Source organism: Corvus hawaiiensis, chromosome 3 (genome assembly GCF_020740725.1).
Source record: "Corvus hawaiiensis isolate bCorHaw1 chromosome 3, bCorHaw1.pri.cur, whole genome shotgun sequence".
Taxonomy (NCBI): domain Eukaryota; kingdom Metazoa; phylum Chordata; class Aves; order Passeriformes; family Corvidae; genus Corvus; species Corvus hawaiiensis.
In genome coordinates, this window is record NC_063215.1 from 57,131,277 (window position 1) to 57,157,139 (window position 25,863).

Genomic DNA, 25,863 nt, shown 5'->3' on the forward strand with positions numbered 1-25,863 from the left:
CATCAAAGAGCACTCACAGTTCTGTTACTCAGATTACACTTGGCAGAATTTAGGATCCCAGTACAAGAACAGCAAAAAAGCAGACTAAACAACTTCAACCCACTGAGCCAGCAACTTCTTTCCATAACTGCTAAATTTTTAGAGATATATAAATCAGACCTGAGTTTACTAATCTGTACTCTATCTGTAACATGTTAAAACTGTCATTAATGTAAGGCTGATAGAAAACTTGGGACATGGAAGTATCCTTGCTATGGTCAATCCTTATTTTTAGAAGTAATGGTTATGGAAAAAAAAACAACTTAAAAATACTAATGCAGTTTCTTAAAGTGTGGGGGTTTTTTAATGAAAAAATTGTCCAAAAAGATGAGTATTTACAAAACATTGAGCCTTTCAATTCTCTTATCAAAATCTGCTGAACTAGTACATAAACCTTGAGGCAGAATATTATACAAATCCAAAATATAGTAAGATCACTAAAATTCGTGTGATTGACTTAATAAAAACTACATCACTTCCCAAGTGGGAAAGATCAAACATGAACCAGCACAGCTTGAAGAGAATATGCAGACTTCCAACAGATTCACTGGAGACAGCCTCCAGAGTGTAATCCAGCAGTCTAGTAACTGACACAACATCAAACCCATTGAGGTGTGTTTAATGAAATCTGTACACACAAAATTTACAAATATTTTCAAAGGTTCATTCTTAGTCTTTGGAAAGATGTCATAATTAACTCAATAAAATTGATGCAATCTCTCTGTGTAGGAGCATTTCTGTATAAGGGCTTAAACTGTCTGCCCAAAAGACAAAAAGAATTTAAGTTCTTCTGTTGGATGAAAAAATATAAATTTTTCATAAGGCAAACCCAAATTTTAAGAGGCCATTTTACACACACACTGAGAGTCCTTTCATACCACAGGCAGAAAAAAGGAAAAATCCAGATGACTCAACCCAGGATAGGGAGCAGAATATGGTACACTCTTCAGAAATCCACGTATTTGCTTGCAGAGGACCTTTACTCAGTGCTTTCAGAGAAAGGCAACATATCCCTCATCTAGTGTCTAGTACAAATAGCTAAGACGACCAGCATGCACAGAGCTGGGCAGCTTCATGATGCAAAACAAATCAAAGCAGAAGTCTGTATGTGGTTCTCTGCCCTTTTATAAAGCATCCCAGATTTCAGATCAGATGCTGCTTCACCTTGGTCAGTAACAGGAGGAAGCCTTCACACCAAGGTCAGCCCAGCACTTCATTTCACTGGGTTACTGGCAAAGCCACGTTGACGGGCACTTGGCTGGGCTGCTGTGCTGGGGACCCATTGCTGAGGGGCTGCTGAGAAACAGCAGCCGGCTCCATTTTGCTGATGTGTGTTATAAAGCGCAGCCGAAGTTTCAAAGCTGGCCTTAGATTACAAATTATCTTCTCAACCTGTTTTAAAAAAAGAAAAAAATGCATTCAGTAAAGAACAGGAGTATTTTTACAGACTGTTCACAAACATCACATTAGCACAACAATGAATGGAAAAATTTTTATTAAAAATACTAACTTTTGGACCTCTTCTGATAACCAATCTTAAAAAACTGTCCCTGTTGTAAGAGTTGTGCACCAAAGCTTTGTAAAACAGGTCACACAACTGACACTTTTTAAAGGGCATACTGTTATAAACGAGAGATAAATTGGGTGAGTAATTTTTCATTGAACATGAAAGAAATCTTCCTTTGACCTTTGTCACAGGTCAAGTTACACTAATGAATCAGAAAATAAGTAAAACTTTAGAGAAACAGACTGTTATGAAACATTCAATAGCTTTATTTCTAGTGATAGCTCTAGTAATAGTATTTAAAGCACCCTGAAGCTGTATCTTAAATTTTAGACTACATAAATTAATCTTGCAATCTGAGATACCTAGACTACTCCATCTGAAGCTTTTAAATGTGTAGAAGTGCACCAACTTCCTAATTTGTATATAGGGACTAATCAACTGTTAGCCAATTTGTTGTACTGCTACTTATGAAAAATGGTTCACAAAAAGATTAAATTACTATATGGGAAGAAAAACTGAAGTATCAATATCTAATGTTTACTTACTTGGTCTTTCACACTGTCACCTGTAAACATATATTTCATATGATACAAGAAATCACATATGGGATCCATGTAGTTCAGGTGGGAGCTGTACCGGTCTGCATTCAGGAGCATTTCATAAAATGCCACTCCAATCTGTTTCCATGGACACAAAGAGCAGCCCAAATGAAAACAGGTTTTAAAATGCTTTAGATTAGAAATATTGTTAAATAATATAATAAATATGTACTGCTTTTTAAGTAGCTGTGATTTCTAACAATTTGTTTTCTTACAGGGACAAATGGACACATCTAAGTCATTCCATTATGCTGAACTAAATGATTCCCAAGTTAAGCTCTTCTTTGTAGCAGGGTCTGTACTATCTGACATTTTTCAGCTCATCTGCCTACTGGCCAGCTCCATCTCTTTTTTCCTCCCCTACTCTTATCAACTGACATGCATGTAAGAAACAGCTTATATTCTCCATCCTCACAATTCACCTCTTGCATACTCCCTTCCAGGCAGTAAGTTTGATGTATATTTTGCAAGTAGTTTAAGAGCCAAAGAAAGCATCTATTGCTTGATATTTCTGGGGTTTTATTTCTTTTCTTGCTTAAAAAAAGTGTACTAGGTGTTTTATCCAACAAGATTTCAGTTAATGGGGTAAACTGAATACCCACTCAGCAATTCAGATCCTTGCAATTACTGCTTAATTTGTATAGAATTTAATTCTGAATATTTATTAAAGATTTCTATCCCTTTCTGCTTCATAAGATAATTGCAAAGGTAAAATAATCTATACAGTATAAAGCAGACTTTACCTCTATCATGCACCGTGTCCTCTCCTGCTGGAACCGTTGCAGGAAAGGGCCCACGAGGTGGTAAACATAGAGCAACTGGAACTCTGTTTTCACTATGGGTATCAACGCTTCTGTGAGAAACCTGCAGTATGTCAAGACATTTACTACATCAACTGTTTGGTTATTAGGGGTTTTTCATTTCTTTCACCTGTACCAAGCTCTAGCCAAAACATCACATTCTCTCTCACAGATTCAGACCTTTATTTTAAAAAAACAGTGTGCCTCTGCAAATATGAACTATTTCAAATATTATTTCAGGGCAGCTCTAGAATTTAGAATAATATTTACTGTTACACTTGATGCTTTAGGAACATGCTACAGTCCATGCTTTAAGAAAAATTCAAATTTATAAAAGCATAAAAGCTAATCAAGATTAAAAAAGGATTATTAAAGGCAGTCTCACCACGTGACAGCCCTAAAGCCCACAGACAACAAGAGTTATGTCAGTGGACAAGGGAGCTGGAAAAAACCTTGTGATCCATCTGGCAAATTTTGGAGCTCCCCTGTACATACTTATTTGCTGGTGTAAGTGCTATAGGTGGAGCTTTGTTATCTACAGTATGTATGGAATTTAAAAGACAAATTACATTATCAAGTATCATTACACCTACTTAGGAATGAGAGAAAGCTGTCCAATGCTGGAATGATGCCAGACTGCATGTGCCAAAGCCAAAGTGTAGCTACAACTCATCTCGGAGTAAGACTGGTGACATGCTGTGAAGTCAAATAGCTGGAATGGGTAACCAACCCACTCTGTCTCTGATGTCAAGCTGGGACTGTTGATGACATTCACAATGCAATCATGGAGAACAATCCAGTATGGCTCCTGGGGGAAAAGAAAACAAACAAACAAAACCCCAAAAAGTCAGAATTGTTTATAAAAAGAACATCACCTAAGACAATGCTTCCTCAGCTCTTTCTACTACTATTGCATTTCTAAAATGTGTATATAAAAATATATACATAGGTATATATAAAACTGTTATAAATGACATGGTAGTTTATAACCATGTCTGATGAAGATGAAAATTTAAGACATGCCACACAGAAAGCATCCATGTTAGTGGGTATGGCACACTCAAGGGTGTGGCATTATCAAGACATATCTCACAAATTTAATTATTTAATCACCTAATATAAAGGTTTCTAAAAGAAGCAAAGACAAGGCAAAAAGCCTTAGTGGAAGAGGTCTGAGAATTTTCTAGTCTTCCAAGTGCAGGCACAAACAGACCAAAAAACCAAGATGGAAACAGGAAATAAAAAAAGGTACAAAAGGCAAAGAATATACATGAAGATGCAAGGAGGGAGAACATGAAGAATAAGAACCATTATAAAAATAATGAGGATTAAATCCATGTTGTCTTCCCTCCAAGAAGAGGAACCATTTTATTGGAGAAGAGAGGTCACAAAGGAAAGACAGCTGTGACACATATAAGCAACATGGCAAAATGGAAATTACTCAGGCAGTCTTTGTCAGGTACCAAGAGTCACGATATTCAGAAAATCAAAGTTTCTACTGATACACAAGCTGCAGTACTGCACACATTTCCTTTTGCAATCTTAGCCACATCTCATTTACATGGTTTAAGAACTATAGGATGTAAAAGTGCAAGCATTAATCAAAAAAAAAAACTTTGCATGAGAACCCTTATAGATCTTCCTATTACATAGCTCCAGTTCTCAGTACTACACACATGGCATTTAACTATATGTTTGAACAGGAGTGATTTACTTCTTTTCATCCTAGCCTCAAAACATAATAGAAAAACAAAACACATGGTCAATTTTTCCATGCTGGAGGAGTAGATTTTTCTCAAACATGCACACAGCCTTCTGAATAGCTTGCTGTGGAATCTACAGATGTTGGCTCTAAGTTTTTACAATGTACACTAGAAAGATGATAAATCTTTCATGGAAGATTAAGTTTTGTATTTTAAAATACAACATATTGACTCACTGGTAAGGCTGTGATAATCAGTCCAATCGCATTCATCCAAGCTGTGATGTTCTCTCTTGGCACCAGGGGCTGACTAGAGACAAAGAAAAAGAAAACTAAGGCTCTGAAATACACAACTGCAATTTGTGCTTCTTGTGCATCTACAGACCAGGTGTACTTAGGGCAAGAACATTGAGAGAACTACAAAAACACATACAGGTATTTAGAAGAGCCAAAAGATTGTATAAATGCTACTGGGATGTTGCATGCAAAACTTTATTCGGGCGTGTTCCGCATTAGTAGCAGGTATTCTTCAAAGGCTTCAAACTTTTTTCCTTAAGCTTTAGTGCTTAAGGGTTGTTTGTCCCTTTATTGACCCCTTCCCTGCATATTCCCCTAACAGAGCTAACAATAATGTATTACTAAGCTGAAGGAGGCTAAAACTGAGTAATTCCAGTTTGTCATTGCTCAGTACAAGAATATCAGGTCCTGTCTCCCACTGCAGTTTTTTTCAGTGGTATAGGTCAAATTTAACGCATCGTGACAAAAGGTCACCCTTGGCACACCACTGTTTCAAAGTACCTCTGATCTGCATCAGCATTGGGAAGATTCAGTCCTGCCAATGACTCCTATCCCTTTCTTGGCACTCAAAGATGCTGTGACATCAACTGATGAGATGTCCTTCTCTCAGCACGCCTCAAAGAACAACAGGCTTTCTCCAGGCTTTCTTGCTGAACCCAAAAGATAAGATCTTTGCCTGTGTGAGATCTTCCCTCTAACTTTTATGGGCATGATGCCAAGTTGACCGCTCCTGAAGCACACAATCCACTACACCACAGTAGTCCAACGTGATTTCTCTGCTTGATCCCTGTCACCTTGTCATCCAAAAATACCTTATATATAAAACATTACCTATATATATTTTAATTTTTTTAAAAATTGGAAAATTAGTATCACAGACTACTTTAGCAATCTCTTAATTATGTATGATATATTGCAAAAAAACATTTCAGAAAGCCAACATACCTTTTCAGCACAACATTCAGCAGAGCATTGCCCACCTCCTTCCCTGGAACAGCCAGAGCCATGAGCTCAACACAGGTAACATGCAGGGCATGTGCAGCTGGGTTAGGAAACTCATTGAACCTCCAGTCACAATTTGGAAATGGACCAGGTGATTTGCCTGCCATAGGTGGCAATGGTTAAGGGAAAAAAAAGCTGCCCCAACACAGACAAGTATAAGCAGCACAGTGATTGAAAACGGATGCATAAACCACATACTAAATTGAATTGAAAGGTATTGAAAACAAGTAGAACAACCACATTTCATTAAAAAAAGACATGAAAAAAAAGTATGAATATAAGATGCTGACACTCAGTCATTGAAGGACTGTGGGAATACATAGCTATAAATATATTACACACACAAGACCATGCAAAGGATAAACTTCCCTGATTAGGAGGTGGAAAAAACAACACCAACCATCTCATTCACTGTCTGCTTCCAAGATGAGAAAATGTAAATAACAGGAATTTTCTACTTGTATATTCAGAAACCATTAATTTGCCTCTCTGTAAGATCTTCTAGCAGACTTCTAGGGTGACAGTTTATGCAAAAGGAACACCTGCTTAGTCTCTGAAAATATTTCATTTTCCCAAACAAGACTAACTTATTTGAAATACATACAGAAAAGGTCTCCAGAGTTAACATTTGCATAAAAGCAGGGGCTTATATAATTTTAGCTTTCACACCCAATAAACTTCTTTCAAGTTACACATTAAACAAAGGGAAGTTCAGGAAAAGGAGTGGAAGAACTTTTAACATCCTGAAAATTGGTCTACTCGTGTAAAGCTGCTTCAGAAAGAAGCCAAAATCCAAGGAGATTCCTATTCTCTAGTTTGCCAGCTATTCCCACATCTTAAATGTGGCACTGCTCCCAATATTATTCTCAGTAATGCTTAATGGTTGGCATTACAGAACAGTAATCTCATTTTCGAAAAAATTTTTAAATACTCACACTTTGCATCAAGCTTATTTTTTTGGATGATCAGAATCCAATTCAGAAAGCATAAACACAAGTAACTGTATTTCTAAGTGATGCTTCTACAGTGAAATATTTATACAGCTGAATTTCATTTTCACCGTATCTTTTAAGGCATCTACTCGGGCAGCACAGCCCCTCTCTAGAATAATAAAGAAATTGAACTTCATATTTTGATGAAATGAAGCTGTAAGACATTGTCACAGCTTACTTAAGCAAGCTTTTACAAGGATATTGTCTACCAGTCTTCCAATGAGCTTGCAATAGTAAGCATCATCAGGAACCCATGGGTTCTCTTCTCGGGGATTCATGGCACATTTGAGGTAAGTATCACTCAGACACCAGCCGAGTGGACGATTATCTTTGAGAGAGCCAATTATGGCATGAACGAGTTTTCTCTTGAGGTTTGTGCGCTCTCTGAGATGCCCCTCGTAATAGTGAAGAGTGTTGTACAGGTAGGTCACTGGTCGGTCTGCCAAGGAGGAAAGGAAAACAACAAAACCCAGAAATAACTTCCAGCATCACTTCTATGTTTTTGGTAGGAAACAAAACTGAAATCAAGAGCTCTGCAAGACTAAGTTGCATGTATTTAAAAACAGCACTTATGGAATTGATTCATGTTCTTTACTTCAATGTACTCTACAAAACTGATTTTCCTTTGTCTTGTACATACTTTAGTGCGTATGCAGAACAAAAGAAGTGGAAAAAGGAAGGTCAGTATTACTAACAGTTCACACCTTAATGATAATATTAATGTATTTGTAAGTAAACTGACTAAATCATCTCTTCATATAGAAGGTATTAAGTAAGAAGAATCCAGGTACGAAGTTACAGTAAAAAAGATTACTGTAAATTGTCTGAGCATAACACAGCAATGACACCTATTTAAAAAAAATTATTATAAAAGTGCATTTCTAAAAGTATTCAAGTATCAGGTCAAACTATTTGAATCTTAAGTAAGGATAGAGAGAGGAACAGCTTTTCAATTGTTTCAGTCTTGGTAATAGAAAGTTTGTTAGGACAGAGGGGTCCAAGTATTTACTACTAGAAGGGAATGGAAGGGAAAAGTGTGAAGGAAGCATGAATTAACAAGAGATAGCCGAATAAAAGCAAGTTCACTGTTAGTAAGCTGAAATTCACTAAACAGGAAATGCACTTCTCTGTGTAAATGTACACGGGGCTTAGAGAATAGGAAAGGAATAAAGCACTGCTGTGCTAAGACATGAACATTATGAATGAAAGAGGTGAAGAGGACAGAATGATCACAACAGGAATATATCCGTCTGTATTCACGGTTAACTTACCGTGGAATTTGTATAAACCTCCCAGATGATCCAATAAAGTTTCTAGTGATTTGGACACTGGAAGCAATTCCAGAAATCTGTGAATTACAATGTCAAACACTGGCAGAAAGCGCAGGCATACATTTCCAAAATAAATTGGTAAGTACTGGGGCTGGATCTGAACTGGGGGATTCACTTGCTCTGCCAAGCCTTCAAAATACAGCTTTTCAGGGTATTTCTGGAGGGAAAGAAATCCAACAAAATCAAAATCTCTTTCTTTATAAGCAATGGGTTAAACATTCAGCATCTACATTGCTTTAAAAAGACACTTCATAACCCTCTTTATCACATTTGAATTCAGTGAGATGATTTCACTGTAGAGCTTACTGAAGAAAATTGAACTCTGACTTAAACTGGCTATATTAGAATAGTAGATAACATCTTAAAGAAAGCCCCAGAACAAAGTTTCACCGCCACTCAAAATGGGCATAGCAGAACATTAAGAATCCCAAAGCAAAGCTGAAAGCAGCCAGCACTGAAGTGTCCTTTGTCGTGTACTTGAAGAGAAAACCTAGGGGAAATCAGCACTACTGGAAGTTTCTGCATCATATACTGAATTGGAACACTAGAAATAATTGAATGAAATAATTCCCTGGGAAAGAACTGTAGTGTATTCAAATAACAGATGGGTACTGCTGAGGGTTGAGCTTGTTTTACCTGTGACTGAACTTTCTATATGCCAGGCTGGGTCTCGTGACTGTGCAGCCATGTCAGAGCATTTCCAGGCTAATTTGCTTCCCTGCTACCCTTACACTTTTAGGCACTGTCAAAACACTGCACAGCCAAGTCAGAGGGCTAATATAGACCAAACAGCTCCTGGATCAAACTAGATGGCATGTACTGAGCTACATGAGAGTTTGCTTGTATCTGTTCCACCTCAGTGTTTATTTTTTGACAGAACAGCTCATTGGCACATCCCTTTCTAGCCAGCAGATACCAGTATGCTTACAGGAGCATTAAAATCTCAGCAATTCTCTTCTCTTAAATATCAGGCTATCATGTTCTTGCCACACAGAAGATGGAAGAAGTTTTAATAATTAGAAGAAAATGTAGGTTTAACTGTTGGTATAGTCATAAAACACCAGAAAGAAATACCTTCTCCTTGACACACAAAAACTGTGCTCTAAATGAATTTCAGTAAAACCAAGATTTTAAAATTATTTTATTTAGATGAGCAAGAATGAACATCCACCAAATTCTTAAGCTGCTTCTATCTTTGAATATTACTGCATTATAACTTCAAAGTTATTACGTACTAGCCTAAACAAATTACAGCTTATTAGGCAAGTCCAAAAATTGATAAATCTGTCCTGTAAATGATGGCTGGTATCAATTCCACAGAAATTACTACAATAAAAGAATGTTATTAGCTGTGATACCTTGTGGTAACTCATATGCTTTGTATGCCAGTCATTCTGCAGCCAGTGTTCGGGAGAATTCTCCTTCACAAAATCACTCACTCTGTTTCTGAAATCATTAGGCTTCAGTAAGAGTAATTGGATTATGAAGTAACAAACTTGAGCTTCATTTCCTTCATGACTACGCATAGCCTTAAACAAAATAGATCAGATACATGAAATCACACTTGACACTGCTGTCTGCTCTAAAACATGGCAGCCAAATTCGCTACATCTGCACACAAATTCCCAATGAATATATGGTCTTTCAACTCTATTTTTCAAGTGAAGACATGAAAAAGAGGCAGATTCAATCCCTATCCCGTTCTTTATTCCATGGGCAGAAGGTCTTACAAAATCCCCAGTGACAGCACTTTCTCCACAAATTCTACCTCTCTTTTATCTGTCAGTTGTCTTATTGAAAATAATAAATTAGTGACAATGAAATTAAGATTGCTTTTAACCTCTGGCCACTCTGACATGATTGAACTTCAGTCTGAAAACCAAATTAGAATTCAAACAACCAGCTTTACATTAAGATGAGATTTAAAATTATATATAAAGGACAACTGTTGAATGCAAATGTAGTTCTCTCTAGGTGAATACTGCTTTATTTTATAGGATAACACGAAAAGCAAGAGAATGCCATTTCTGTCTTACTATTATGATGAAACAGGCTGATTTCTAAGCAAAGAAAGCATACTGTAATGGGTACAAGATTTTCCGTATGCTTGAATCATAGCATGCCATTTCCCTTCTACCTTCTAAGGCTGCAGGAATCGCACAACCATAGAATCATTTACGGTAGAAAAGACCTTTAAGATCATTGAGTCCAACCATTAATTGAGCACTGCCACTAAACCATGTCCTGAAGCGCTGCACCTACACATCTTTTAAATACCTCCAGGGATGGTAACTCAACCACATCCCTGGGCAGCCTGTCCCAACACTTGACAACTCTTTCAGTGGAGATATTTTTCTTAATATCCAATCCAGCACAACTTGATGCTGTTTCCTCTTGTTCTATCGCCTGTCACTTCTTATGGAAGAAGAGGCCGACCCCCACCTGGCTACACCCTCCTTTCAGGTAGCTGTAGTGAGTGATAAGGTCTCCCCTGAGCCTCCTTTTCTCCAGGTTAAACAACCCCACCTCCCTCAGCTGCTACTCACAGACCCTTCACCAGCTCCACTGCCCTTCTCTGGCCATGCTCAATGTCTGTCTTGTAGTAAGGGGCCCAGAAGTGGCCAGCCTGTAGCACTGCGTGGCACTGTTGTGACTCAAGTGCAGAACCCGGCACTTGGCCTTGTTGAATTTCAGACAAGCAGCCTCAGCCCACTGATCCAGCCTGTCCAGGTCCCTCTGAGGAGCCTAAACAACTGCACAGCTCTGAGGTCAGAGACCCAAACCACTAATCACAACATTTAATAATACCAGTTCAATGGTTGCCATTAAATAACGAAGAAATGCTTCCCTGAAGACTCAGAGAACTGTAAGAGTTGGAATTTTATGTTGCTTAAAGAAGTAATCTCTTTATTTTACTCGATTATTGACTTAGCAAATAGTCACTATTTAAGAACAATCCATTTTAAAAAGATTGCTCCTAAAAAATGAGTCAGAAAGCAGACTGCATGAACTGCCATCTTATCTTCTGAAGTGATACTTACCAAACAGAGGATTAACCTATCCAGTGTTACAATATTGTATTTCCACACCATGTCATTGAGAATCTCAATACATTTATTGAGCTGCTGTCCTCCTGCAGATGTAGAGAATTCATACACCAAGAAATCTGCAAATGTCCTGACATGTGCCACCAGAGCTCTGGCCCCAATTCTTTCTAACACTCTACCAGGGAAGAAAAAAAAAAGGCAACAAGAAATTGTTACAGTTCCTAATACATTTATAACTGGTCTATTTGATATGACTTAACAGGTTTTAACACAACTGTCTTAAACAAAAAAAAGGACAAAATTTCCTCCCTTTTATTAAATTAACTGAAGGAAATGCCAAAGCAAAGCAAAAAACCCAACTTCAGAGCAAGTGAATTCCTATGTCCAAATACTAATCAGGAGAAATGCTTCAAGTTCACCAATTTCATCTGTAGTATTCTGCCCAGAACCCATGCTTTACTTATGTAACTGTAGTTATATACCTCTGAGGACAACCTTCTGCAACTCAACTTTTATTTCCTATGCTATGCACTTTAATACAGCCATAGCATTATAAACTATTTCCTCATTGCACACAAGAGTAACACATGCTACCATAAATACTGTTTCAGCAGACCTAGGAAGGACTGAAAAGAAATAAATATATTTTTCACAGCTGGAACTAATGCTATTTCTACTAGGAACAAATCTTAAAAGTCAGGTGATTACTACTTCTGTAATGAATTTTCATCTGAATCCAACATTTGTTTTTTAAAGAAATGTTTGGCCTTTATTCATGCATAAAGGCTAAGTAAATGAATGCTTCAGATTTTCTGTTTACTCTTTCAGATTGCCTGAAACACTGCTATTACAAGTAAACTGCTTAATTCAAACACCTCACATCCTTGTTTCTCATCAGGTAAAACATGCACTGTGGACCACTGCATGGTGGAACCAATCTGAAACCCTACACAAGTATCATGGCATGCTGGCTACTACCTATCTTCACTCTCTTTTTCCATGCTGTGCATGCTTTGGATTAATTAAAAGAACAAGCTGTTAATCCACAAGACCTATATCCTCAGAACCGAGAATGCTGCTGTAATAACTTTAAATTAGCACATTTTTAAGCTCACCTGTAACCAATTTGATTAATGTGATCAGTGTCTAACAACATCTTCCAGAGGAGACAAAGGAAAAGTGGGGATGAACCTTGCGCAGAGAAGTGTGTGATTATTTCATTCTCACTGGTCATTGACTTCCACTTCCGGTATTCTTCCTCTACATTCTTCTTCAGGTTAAAACGGCTTTCCTGGGGCACATTGTTCTGCTTGAAGAACACCTGAAAAAAGGAGGCTTTGCTGTGACTGAGAGCCTACAGTAAAACATTTGAACAGGGAAATTTTGCCTGACTTAGCATTGTATGTGTTCCTACTTTCTTGTACAATACAACCTCCTAAGGAGGGCTGTTATTTCACCGTGATACCACAGTGACTGTTTTGTCACTAACAAAATCACATGACAAATTGCCACAAGAAAAAATGGCTTTTCCAACTTTTTACTTTTTCATTTTTCAACCATCTGACTGACCTTTCACGAGAAGTATCAGTTGACCACACTTGGCCTTAGAATACTCCAGGGGAATGTAGCTGACACATTTCTAAAGAAATAGCAATGTTATAATCACGCTGCATTCTTTAGGGACTTGAAATCAATTCCCCTAGACAGGGGAAGAATCTCACCAACCCACAAAAGGCAAACGATCTTGTTAAGAGAGTAAATTCACAGTATTTCTAATTTTAAGATCTTCAGTTTTAAACTATTACCTGCAGAGGAGCTGGAAAACAGCTCAGTGTATGTGATGCCCAGTTATGTGGAGTGAAACTCATGATAGTCTGCAGTATGTCCTTGCACCAAGTTCCCTGAATTGAATCAGAGCCTGTGAAAAAGTCTAGAAAACAGATTGATGGTATTAGAATTTCACACAAAACCATTTCTTATTGGTATTCCTTTTGTCATCATATGCATCCAGGCTTTTCTAGTTCAACAGTTTCCTTTTTGTCTGAGTTCTCACAGCCCCTTTCTTTGACTTTATTTCTCTACAGAAGAAGCTGGATATTACCTTTTTTATGTTATTAACAATAAGGAAATTATTTGTAAGTTTTGAGCTAGAAATAAAGCAATCAGGATTTTAACATTTTATATTTAATTTCCTGTAATGTCACTAAAACAAGCTTCTGCTAATTAACTGATTAGACTTTTAGAAAAAAATCTTGAGGAAGATAGTGATGATGAAATTGCCAGATGCCATTTTATATTCAAAATAGCTTCAAAAAGGCTGTTCAGTAGTACCTCCCCCAATTAAGCTGTAGATATGAAACAGAAGCCTCATTCCCCCAATCCTTGGGTTGATTTCATCAAAGGTTGAGAAATGGCTAAAAAAACAAAAAAGAAACCAACACAAAGAAGTCCTTTCCCTTTCAAATCACCTCCACCAGTCTCTATGAATCAGTTGTTCAAACACTCCAGCGAGGCTGCAGACTAAAACCATAAAAAAGGAGAGAAAAAACATCCCCCTCAAAGCTAAGAAAAACTTGATCCATGTCCCATAACTGCACACTGTTAGAACATTAGAAGACACATTGAAAGCTTCCTCTTCTCTCTTCCCAAAAAAAGAAACCCAAAATGCAGACTACTTTTTCTTAAATGCAAGCTGTACAGGGGCTGGCTTCCAAATGAGCAGCACAGTTGCTGTGAATATTTCATGTTTGTTTTTTTAAATAGCATGTATCAGTAATCAATCCAAACATTTAGATGTAAAATAATGAAACTCAAAATAAGACACTAAAAAACTCCAAACCCTACAGTGTACCTCAGCATAAATTTTTAAAGAATGTCTCATTTCACTACTGCTTCAATAATACCTTTTTGCCTAAACAGAAGCAGTTGGAAATTAAAATGAAACTTTTTTCAAAACCAGAAGTGCATGGGATATGTTTTATTAGTAGGTCATTTCCATAATACTCTTTTGAACAGTACTTTAGAGAAACTGTTTGACTACAGCTTTTACTGGGATGTACTGCCATTACCTGTCACATGTGTTGCCCTTGCCAGAGTTAAGATCAAAGCCCTGTTGAGCTCTTCTGATTCTGCTGAAAGAACTGTTTTGGGATCATTGAGGAACCGTGTGAACTGCGGTTGGACTTCTGAGCTGCCCAAAGCTGTGATTAGCCTTAGAGCAGTACTCTCAACACTGAAAGAAGGAAACAGTCCAGTTAGCAAATAATGCTTAAGCTGATGTTTCTAAGTTTCCAAAAATACCTATTTTTTTCCTCCATTTACTGCTTCAAATAATACAGAAACATTTGTTTTAAAGACTATGTTCTTAACCTTTTGAAAAAGTTCAGTTTTTCTACTGTTTAATAAATTTGTTATCAACTATTTCAGTATCTTGTTTTCAAATAAAGCACTCAAGACTAGCTTTAGCAAAAATTCCAAGTGCAGAGACCTTGAAAAAGAGCCTCAAGTCTCTCAGTTTAGAGTCCCCCATTGTTCTTTTTTGCACATCTTCATCTAACGAAGGATACACAGATAAATAAATATATGCAAAACCAAAATAAAAATGCATGAATAATGCATAGAAATCTTCAAAGCTAACTACCATCTTCAAGTAGACAGCAGTAAATTGTCCTTATTAAAGAAATGAGGAAGTTGAGGAAGTACAACTTTTGATTAAAAGCACTTTAATTTCCAGTGCTTTAGTTGGAAGCACTTTTCACACCAGGCAGTTTGAAGTCATTGGAAAGACTTTTATGACATTGTGTCTTTGAAATGCCAAAGCCATAATTTCGTTAACTCTATTCTACTTGCATGCAGTGCTCATTAAAAGTGACTAACATCTGTATTTTACAGACTATGATGCTAAAACAAGATTGAGGTCAATAAAGAGAGCAAGGCCTTGAATTTAAGGAGAAACTTGTCTTAACTTGTTTCCTTTATGCTTGGTACAGGATAAGCAACTAGGCAATTTGAATTTGGACTAAGAAATTGAGAAGCCTGGTCCAGTGGAAGGTGTCCCACCCCATGGAAAAAGACTTGGAACTAGATGACCTTTAAGGTCCCTTCCAACCCAAACCATTCTACGAATCTGTGAATTTAGTATATAATTAGACTTTCTCTATATGAACTGGTAATAATGAAGTTACTCTGTCTCACATACTCCCAACAAGATTTATTGTACTCTAAGAGTGAAAGGACACTATTTCCTCCAATTTTTGACAAGCCCCAGATTCTACATACAAACTGAATCTCATGCTCTTCAACTTCGTTAACACTAAGGTAAACTCAGAGCTTTTGCCTGGAATTACCTGCATAACCTTTCTAGACTTTCTCTAACCAGCTGTTTCACCTTTCTTGTATTCAAATTAGCTACTGTTTTAGGCTGATAGGACACACCCCCTATGAGGGACTCCACTCAGGTTCACGTACAGTTACCACAGCTTTGCACAAACTCCTTTTCAGCTGCAGGGTAAACCAGATTAATTCTCTGATCTGACTGAAAAGCAACCTCACATAAGAATTAAGGGGAACCAACTTAACTCTTGTAATGGAATTAAGCATCCTCTACAGAAAGAAGCAAGGACAGTCTCACTGGCAGACAAGCCAAGCACTGACTACAAGTTACAGGCATTGCCCTTTATCTACCATGCAAGAAGCACTTCTGGACATGATAGTTCTGGTGCACATTCTGTGTGCTGACTCATGACACTGCTGCCATGTCTGTGCAAAACACTGCCTCATGCAACTCTGAAGAGCACTACTGCTAACATCCAACTGTACTGCTGAAACATGCCCTGCTGAGATACCCCAAAACAAGTTAACCACAGAACTAAGACTGGGAAGTATCATTTAAACAGTTCTCATGCAGCTGAATCTGAGACTATGGTCAAATATGGCAAATGTCACTCACCAGAGATGAAGCTGGTTCTGATTAGTCTGTGGCACAGCAGCCAAGGAATGAAGATGGCTGAGGAGCTGGACTCTGTAATGAGGCTGGATGTGATGCATTCGATAGCTAAACATTTCTAGCAGAGTATGCAAAATTCCCCATGCATGAGATTTGAACACTGTTGGCAGGAGCTGACCTTATGAAAAAGAAGTTTGTAAAGTAAGTTTTACAGCTGATCACACCTTAAAATATAACTACAGAGTACACTGGTTTTATTAGGCTGCAAGTCAGACATTTGATTTGAAAAATGTATTCCCTCCAAACAGCATATGTGCAAGTGCTGTCTGAAGATGCTGTAAATGTACAGAGCTTAATAATCTTTTGAATGAACATATACAGCAGACATGCAAATTATTTTAACAAGAACAATTAAGTATCTTGTGTGTCTCATAAAGTAACTTCACTTATGCTTTTCCATTAAGCATGTTTTTGCACAATGCAGCACAACCAGGAAGGTCCTGGCCATACAAGTGATGGCCTAAAGGGACAGTAGCACAACTAGTCTGGAATTTACTGCAGCACTAGGACAACTTCTACAGTTTCTTGTATGTTAAAATAATTTATATATGCTGCATCACTACATTTTCAGTTTTACTACAGTCTCCAGTTGCCATTAAAAGAAAATACTGCTTAACAGAAAGAAAGGGGAAAAAAAAGAGGTTTTCTTACTGATAAAGCCTTTGATGCCCAAGGATTCTATTTCCATATAAACCAACAGGCGACTATAGGTTTCCACAAGAGCAGGAGCCAAGGCCACACTAGATTTTGCATGAGCCAGTTTAATTACCCTTGTAGCTATGCTATGAATCAGACTGAGGAAAGAGAGAAAGTGTTTTTCAATCAAAAACGTGGACTTGAAATTTAACACATTTTTAAAGTAAATGAACAGACCTATAAATGACATGTCCAGAAAGCCTTTCTGATGATAATTAGCTACACACAGATTAACAGGTTAAAAAAAAAAGAAAAGCTAGCTGTGTATACTGTACCTCATTTTGGCATGAACTGTGAGTGAGTCCAAGAGGTTCATTGGCAATGGGGTAATAGACCCTGATGCCATGCAATTAGTCCCTGGAAGAGGTGTCCTCATGTTGCCATTTCCATAAATAGTCTCTACTAGTACACCCATTGGCAAAGTGAAACACTCTGAATTGGTTGAGTAAGCATTGCACAACAAGGCAATTTTGTAGTCATTCATCTGTAAGCTTTTGTTCCTTAAACTCTGTTGCAAAAACCTGTGTGCCAAAAAGATTAAACATTAAGCAGAAAGAAGAATACACATGCATTCCAGGAATACAGCTACAACAATCTCAGTCAAAAAATCGATTAGAAAATAGTAGAAAAAATCAAAAGTTATTAATTGCACCACATCAAAACAACTATTTCTTATGCCACAATTTCACTGTATTACGACTTTTCTACATTAGATAAACACCTCAGGAAAAGAAATACACTTAAAAATCACCTTTCCTGACAAAAACTTAACCCAATGTACTGCTTATCCACACTTTCCAAACCACAGCATAACAAAACAAAATCATCCATTTACTTTCAGATTCTCTATCACTAATAAAGACTTATTATTCTGAGATAAAATATATAGTTTCCACTAGCTGGATAACAGCATTTCATGAAACATTTTGAGTTTGAGCTCTGTCTTTTTGAATGACTTTGAAGTCACTCTGTTGATAATCTTTATACAGCATCCCATCACACAATACATTCTGAATACAGACTTGGAACTGCCTATTTCATTATGCCTAGACACAAATCAAAACATAACAAAACCCCCACACTCACTCATGGTGAAGTTTAAGAGAATGAGGAATGGGAATCTGTAACTTGGAGTTGTCACTATGGGCCTTCCGGTTCAGATGAATCCAAATGCAGGTCATTGCAAAAGCATGAGTTGACTGGGGTTTGTTAATATCAGGTACAGGAATATACTAAAGAAAGAACACATGAATGTGACATACCACATGGATTAATGTACAGAAAGCCAACTTAGATAGCCAGTATTCACAAGATCAGGTTTTCCTTTTTTCTGACTTGCTACACCATAAGGAACATTTTTAAAGAACAGATTCTACCCTCATTAGTGTTTGTAATTTTAAATCAAGAGCTATGGAAGAGACCTGGACCTCAGTAATTATTCTGAAAAACACCTAAACCAAACAAAATGTCTAAGACCTTGGCAAAAGGAAATTCATGCTTAAGAGTATACAATTTCCAGACATATATAGTCACAAAACATATACTTTTCCTCTCAGCCTCACAAATCATTCAGAAGCCAGTTGTGGTATGTGCTTCCATAGCAGGTACTCAGTGGTTCAACAGTATTTTCTAAAATGTCTAATTGTTCAGCATCACAGTTAATCCTTAAACATTAAACACTTCTCATGAAAAGGTGCAGATACAACCTAAAATTAAAAAGTTTTGGAGCCAGACAGCTATAGTACTGCCACTGGAAAAGGAACTCTGGCTCTCTCCTTTTGTCAACATCCACATTTCTTTCCCTTGGATACAGTTACTGCTGCACAAGCACCACTGACAGCGCAAGTGAGACAGCACCAATACATAACCAACAGGACAGCAAGACAGATCCTCTTAAGAGCAACAGCCAGAAATAACATTTTAAGTGTTTGTGAAACTGAATCCTAAGTTTCACAAGCACTTAAAATGTAGCACTTAAAAAGCACTAGTCAAACACAGACTTTCTGTAAGTGTAACTTACAGCCATCACTACAGCTGAAGTAAATAGTCCTATTGCTCTTCCCATATTTGATGCTGACAAAAGCAATTGAAAACTCCTTATACAAATTTTACTGAAGAATTTCTGTGGGTTAAAACTAACGCAGCAGGGGGAAAAATATGAGTTTGATACATCACACATTTGTATTATACCATCTATTCACCCAAGTAAAAAGCACAACGAAAAGAGTAAGCAATCAGGACCTGACACTGACAGTGCTGCCAGAATTAAAGCTTAAGAACTTCCTGTAAGTGCCCCCTCCTCAGGAACTTCGATTCTAGAGGAATGTACAAAGTATGAATGTGATTCAATTTGCCCCTGCAGAATGGATTTAAAGTACTATTCTATTACAGCCCAGATGTAACAATAGAATTACACATTATTCCTTTACAGTCTCCTCAGTGCTTTAACAAGCTCCTTCAAACCGAAGTCAAACCGAAGTCAAGAAAGAGAGGAGTTAACACAAGTCTTTCTTGCCCCTAAAAACAAACATGGTTACATGGATAGGAAATCCTCAAAAAATCATTTACTTATGAAACATCTCCCTCCAAATATGCAGCACACTGCTCTAAGAGTGACTCAAGAATGATAATAATATTGACATATGAAGGTCCTAAGTTGAATTAAAAATGAAACTTTTAGTATCAGAGACTTACTTCTTTCTCAGGATACAGGAGGTCAAACAGCTTCATAACTGGGAGGAAGTCAGCCAGTGCATTCTTCTGGATGCTGCCAGAGATGAACTGGAGTAGCACCCACATCAGGTGGTCTCTCCCCTTAATGAGACCACGGCCTGCCAACTGTCAAGAACACTCAGTAACAAATACAGCATGCAGAAGAAAAATCACTGCAAAGATTCTTATAAAAGCAGAAGGGCAGACTAAAACAGTTCCAGCAGAGGTCACTGAGAATTTTATAGCAGGACCTAGGCAGAAACATACATTGTGTTTCCAGAAAGAAGGGAAATAGGTACATTAGCTGCAACACACAAACAGACTCTGCGAGGGCCACAACAATTAATGGTAAGATTTAAAATGCAGTTAACTCCTGAGGCTCACTGCTTTGAAAAATTAGCAACACTTCAATATTGGTCTTAAATTGTCACCTTGTAGGCCCGCAGTGAAGTACCACATTGCCATCAGGCCACAGGTTTTATAAACTCCTACAAAGGAAGTCCCTGAGCCAGAACAACTTGGGTTTGCTTCATCTGGACTCACCTGGGGTTTTTTTTTTTGTTGTTAATTAACTTCTTTATCTGTAACAGCAACTCCCTAATAACTAATATTCTACTCTTATCTTCCTTGCTGTAGTTTTATACTTGATTGTGCAATTGTGTTGTATAATGTCTATTGTTTCAGTGGTTTATTAACAGTAATTACAGAAATACAGCCCTGGTAAAACTAATTTCAGGGAAAACAAAGAGCAGAGAACTACAATCCATCACAAGCAGAACACAAGATACATAGTAAATTTTTATGCAACACAGAACTGTGGACAAATGAAGACGGAGTAGCGTGTTGGGCATATTAGAAACTGCACCTAAATAGCCACAAGCTGATCCTACAGTGAGGAGAAAGAACCATCAACAGCATACAGCTCTCAGCAAAGAGCTCAGGATGTTGCTGACTGACTGTAACCCCTTGCTTCGCTTACGGAGGACTGGCATCACCACCCTTAGAACTATAACCCTGAGCACCAGAGAAAAGGGCAAATACTAGTATCAGTTTTAATGGAATTATTACTAGGAAGTAATAATAACTTGGGACTGTGATTGCCAGTATTACTATGATTGGACAAATTACCTTTGATTGCTTTGAGTAGATTGATTAGACAAATAGCAAGTTCCTACATCCATTTGCCTGGCATGTTTTTTTAGTCCACAAACAGAACAGGGCATTCACTCTGTTCAAAACTCATTTGTAAACTGGATGCAACAGCACGGTACTTGGATCTTCTGAATTATGCCAGTTTACCTCTTTATTCTAGTTATTAGCACACTTTGAATCCAAATATAGTGCAACATCCTGTAACTGAATACACTAAAAACACACCTAGCTCACAGAACCATAACTTGAGAATTTGACTTCTAGAGAGACCAGTGATTAAAAATTTAATTAATTCTTTCACATAAACTAGTTCTTGCAGGGATGAGCAACACTTCTTAAAAAATACTGGGTTTGTTTTTTAAATCCCTCTTACCGTGTGGGAGTGATACAAACAATTTACCTTTTGATGGAGTGACAGGACCATATGAGGAAAACTTGCAAACTGAAAGAGCACAAAGAAAATGAGCTGGCTGGAGAGATGCTGCCACAGAAGCTGACTGGTTCCACCATCATCAAACTTCTCTTCAGTCTCAGACCGTTCCATGGCATACACCACAAGATCCACCAGCTGGTCCTCCAGCACAGGGCAACGTTGCTTGTGCTGTAAGGCAGAGATCAGATACAGTATTCCAAAAGCCTTGCCATTAACTCCAGAACTTGCACAGTTGCAGTTACAGCACAGTATTTTGACAGAAGGCTGGGAAGCATGAGATGAAGTCTGAACTTAAGTTAAGGATAAGCCAGTGTATTAAAGCTGCACTATGTTACAGGTCACAATGATTTTTACATTTTATCATATATTCCATAATGCCCTACTCAGTTCCAGAACACAGCTCATCAATGCACAGATAACATCTGGGGTTTTTTTTGCTGTTTTATAACAAATTCATGCAGAATGTTATTCCTCTGATCTTGCATTCACAGAAAACAAAGCCCATTCTTTGGGTTTTTTGCTGGATTTTTTTTTCATTCCTTCTTTTCACCATTAAGTCCATTTCAAAAGTAGGCAACACCATAAAGATCTATCAATTATACCACCAAATGCAGAGGAAACATCCCAATACATGATGAAGGTAGTTGATAACTACTCTCTTTTTACTCTCTTTTTACTTGGGTTCACCTACAGCCTACAACTAGCAGCAAAATTAACATCTGGTTAATGCTCCTATCACTAGATGCTGTCCTATTGACACAGCACCACAGGCTACAAGACAACATCAAAAAGGCTTGAAAATTAATCAGTGGTACGTTCTACATACCGTAAATAGAACAGAAATTACACATCAGAGTGAGGAGCTCCTCAAATGTTAGACTGCCACAGTCTTCACACTGAACTATGCAAACCCAGAAATAATTAAAAATACACACCATCTCTGATGATTTTTAATAATGAGCAAATAAGGAATGCATTATATATTCAGATATATTCTGTTAGTACAGATGTATATAAAATAGGTCCACTACCAGTAATTTGGAACTCCGATGACAAATCTCCAGTTCAAGACTACCAAGTATAATGTCACATGTTACAAGTTCTTCAGTGCAACAACTTTTTATTACTATCCTGCATTTGTATTGTTACACTCATATAATGTACTATTGTTATGGAAAAAAAAAACAATGGAGAATTTAATTTATTTCAGAAAGTGCTAGCACTTTGGAAATAATCTAACCTGTTTGTTTTGATGCAATCTATACTCAGGAATGGTCACATTTACTCATTTATTTATTTGGCCTGATGCCTGTAACATAATGCAGCCTTAAAGAAAAAAATATTACTTTAATGATACAAAAGAAAAGGAACTGAGCTGCTCAAACACTCATCATGAAAATGCATTATCCCTTTCTAGAGGCAAAAAAGTGTATGTAAAAAAGTTTTAAAAGATCACCCAAATACTCATAAAACATTTTAGGGATGCCTTAGATGAATTCTTTGACTTACTAGCCAGGCAGCCTAAAGAAAGGCTACTAGAAAGATATAATAAAAGTAAAGAGAGATGCTGAAAGGAGATGCTTGTTCTACCTTCATTGATGGTAGTCTTTTGCTATGAAAAAAAAGAGATTCTCTTCAATTAAAAATAGAATACAGAATTGGCGAAGTTGACAAAATACAGTGAACAGCATCCCCTGTTGCATGCTCTTTGCGAGCTCAAAACTGCAGAAAGCTACAATTCCAGCTGTGCTTTCTTGAAGCATGCTTAACACAAACCTCTAGCTAAAACAGGAAGCACCGATGATACCTTTTCTCCCAGTACGCAACGTCATTATCACAGACCAACCACGGTACAGGTTTACAGAGAGCAGTATTGGCACCATCAGTTCAGAACTCTTTGGGTCTTTTGTGGCTTTTCTCCCCCTCCCAAAGCAACTAATTATGAAGCAGAGCAGGGTGCAACAGACAACACTACAGACTAGTTTATAATCCAGCATGCAAAACTACTATGTACAGGGCTTGAAATTTAATAGTTTGCTAAGCACTGCGTTAATGTAAACCTAAAGCCTAATCAGGTTAGGCTACATTAATTTAGAAAGTTATTCAAAGAATACAACAGGAAAAATACTACTGTTAAAAAGACAGCCAGAATTTCCAGTAGGAATTTTCACTATTCTGAATAATTCTATGACTGGGAAAATTTTAGAAGCCAGGAAATGAAAAAAATGAATTCTTTTATACTGAAAACCAACTTTTATTGTTTTAAAAACAATTTTCCATCAGAAAAATAGCAGTACATCCTATTCTATCTTCATTAATTTAATTTTCTGTCAATTTTTTTTCCTGTATTTTCAGTGAATATACATTTTTGCACAGATTTTGTATCTATAGTTTTGGAACTCTTGGAAATAAAATACTGTGCTGCACAGGAATTTGCAGGATTGGGTCCTTGTTTTATTAACTGCTCATAAGTGAAAGAAAATCTCAGTATAAACTGAGATGAATAAAATTATAGGTGAGAGCTGATTACCCTCACTACTAAGCAGGAATTCATGTTTTGGCATGGCTTAAGTAAAACAAAAATGAACAACTAAAAACCTCTGAACGCTGGATTATGTATGAAAAAATACAGCATTCAAAATAACTATGCTTTTCCCCTAAAGTAAACATGATTCAGATTTTTACAATTTGGTTGTACTAACATTTTCCCCATTTTGTTCTAAAAATAACATTTAAAGATCTGAAAATACGTAATTTCATTTAAAACATTATTAAACCATGAAGAAATACAGGGGGGAAAAAAGCGCTTCCATGACAACTTGAACCCAAAATTTCTCAAGACCAGCCCTCTGATGGACTAGTGGTATTTCTTTAGAGTGGATCAGAGCTTCACTTCGATGGTGGCTTGCTGTTCTTATTTGGGTTTGAATTTTTAATTCCTTCTTTTTTTGGGGTGTTGAGACAGGGTGGGTATCTAAGAGTGGGGCAGGGGCATGGCTAGCATTAAAAGGGCTTCCTAAAAGAAAAATATTTTAAGGAGTCAGTAAGGCTGGCTGATGGCTGTGATAGCTTTTGAGTATTTTAAACAAACAACATTTAGTAAGTATCTACACTTAAGAAATGGACTCAGAAGACCAAACCACAGATGCCAAGTTCCCTACAAGAGTAAATGGCATCTCCAGAAGTCCAATTCAAAATGCCTAAAGTAGTTAACACGACAGAACTACTCCCACACTTCCATTTTCCAAAACTGTATGCTAAGAGGACACAAAGCTTATTGTTTATATTATACCTGATTCTATAATCTCTTCCAAGTTTGGCAGCCATTCTCAAGTTTCCCTCATTAAAAAAAGGAGTAAGTTTCAACAAAAAACATGTACTTGAGTGTTCTCAACACATACCCTTACAATCAGAAACATATAAAAAATAATCACACCCCTTAAACTAAGTATTTTGCCATGTTATCATCAGTAAAATTGGATAGTAAGATGCCAGCATCAACCTAAATTTAAAAAAAAAAAAGTGAAAGGAAAGTAAATTTTTAAATATTGCATTATGTCATTCCTTTCACTTAATGATTCTGCTTACAACCGTGTCCCCATGCTAATTATCCTGATTTGTAGCTAGCAGAGAACACAACTACATATTCACCTGCACAGAGTAAGGCATAGATAAGCTGCAGATTACCACTGCTGGTTTAAAAGGTGACCAGCCAAATACACTAATTAAAGAGCAAAATCATTAATACAATAGCTGCTAATTAAACATTTGTATATCACAGAAACAAGACACCTGAAAATTACCTCCTCTCTCAAATATTCCCCAAACCAGAGAAATCAAAATAATAGTTTTTGATTGGAGGACTGCAACAAGATCCTAACTGCAACTATGCAACTATGCAAGCAAAAATGGCATTTTATTCTTTATGCAAGTCTGTACAGAGAAGGTAAAGATATAATCCAAAACCTCCAAAGTGAGTTCATATCCTTAAGACACTACTTTAGTTCCCTTTTAAGAACCAACTGTAAGATCCCTAAACCAAGTCTTAATGTGGTATCAGTGCACTAAGACACTTTGAACTGTTAATCATTTTCCAAAAAACAAAATTGTTATATAGTTCAAAAAATTACTTAAAAAATAACTAAGAACTGAAATTAACACCCCAACTAGCAGAATATAAATTGACACAGAATTGTTGAGTCACTTAGGTTGGAAAAGACCCTTAAGAGTCCAACTGCAAACCATGATAACATACAGGATAAAATACAATTTGAGTCTTACTTCCTATTGACCAATTCAAACAGATATAAAAGAGTATGTACTGTCCCACACAGAAGTACAGAGCAGCAAAAACTCAGAGACCCCACTCACCAACAAAAGAAAAGTTTTGAAGTCCACATTATTACATTTGGACTTAAAGCCATATACTTGATAAGGGTATTAGAAAACCTCATCCCTCAAGAAAACGTAGAATCCGGAAAGGAACACATGAATCTGTAAACTTAAGAAATTTTACCTTCATTTTTCTCCCTGCAAGGTTAACAGGACA

General features: G+C 37.1%; 1 protein-coding gene across 2 annotated transcripts in view; it reads right to left on the reverse strand.

Moving 5' to 3' along the window:
- Positions 1–315: 315 nt before the first annotated feature.
- Positions 316–25,863, reverse strand: part of MED23 (mediator complex subunit 23) — a 37,955-nt gene continuing 12,407 nt past the window's right edge. For both annotated transcript variants that reach the window (XM_048297504.1, XM_048297503.1), the window contains 19 exons: positions 21,282–21,482; positions 19,712–19,855; positions 18,104–18,249; positions 17,293–17,538; positions 16,973–17,115; positions 16,265–16,439; positions 14,385–14,548; positions 13,122–13,246; positions 12,432–12,637; positions 11,311–11,491; positions 9,628–9,798; positions 8,210–8,426; positions 7,141–7,377; positions 5,890–6,055; positions 4,885–4,957; positions 3,539–3,753; positions 2,889–3,009; positions 2,092–2,223; positions 316–1,431 (listed from right to left, as the gene is read on the reverse strand). In XM_048297504.1, the coding sequence (XP_048153461.1) occupies positions 1,258–1,431; positions 2,092–2,223; positions 2,889–3,009; positions 3,539–3,753; positions 4,885–4,957; positions 5,890–6,055; positions 7,141–7,377; positions 8,210–8,426; positions 9,628–9,798; positions 11,311–11,491; positions 12,432–12,637; positions 13,122–13,246; positions 14,385–14,548; positions 16,265–16,439; positions 16,973–17,115; positions 17,293–17,538; positions 18,104–18,249; positions 19,712–19,855; positions 21,282–21,482 (3,237 nt within the window). In that variant the 3' untranslated portion in view covers positions 316–1,257. The remainder of the gene's footprint in view (positions 1,432–2,091; positions 2,224–2,888; positions 3,010–3,538; positions 3,754–4,884; positions 4,958–5,889; positions 6,056–7,140; positions 7,378–8,209; positions 8,427–9,627; positions 9,799–11,310; positions 11,492–12,431; positions 12,638–13,121; positions 13,247–14,384; positions 14,549–16,264; positions 16,440–16,972; positions 17,116–17,292; positions 17,539–18,103; positions 18,250–19,711; positions 19,856–21,281; positions 21,483–25,863) is intronic.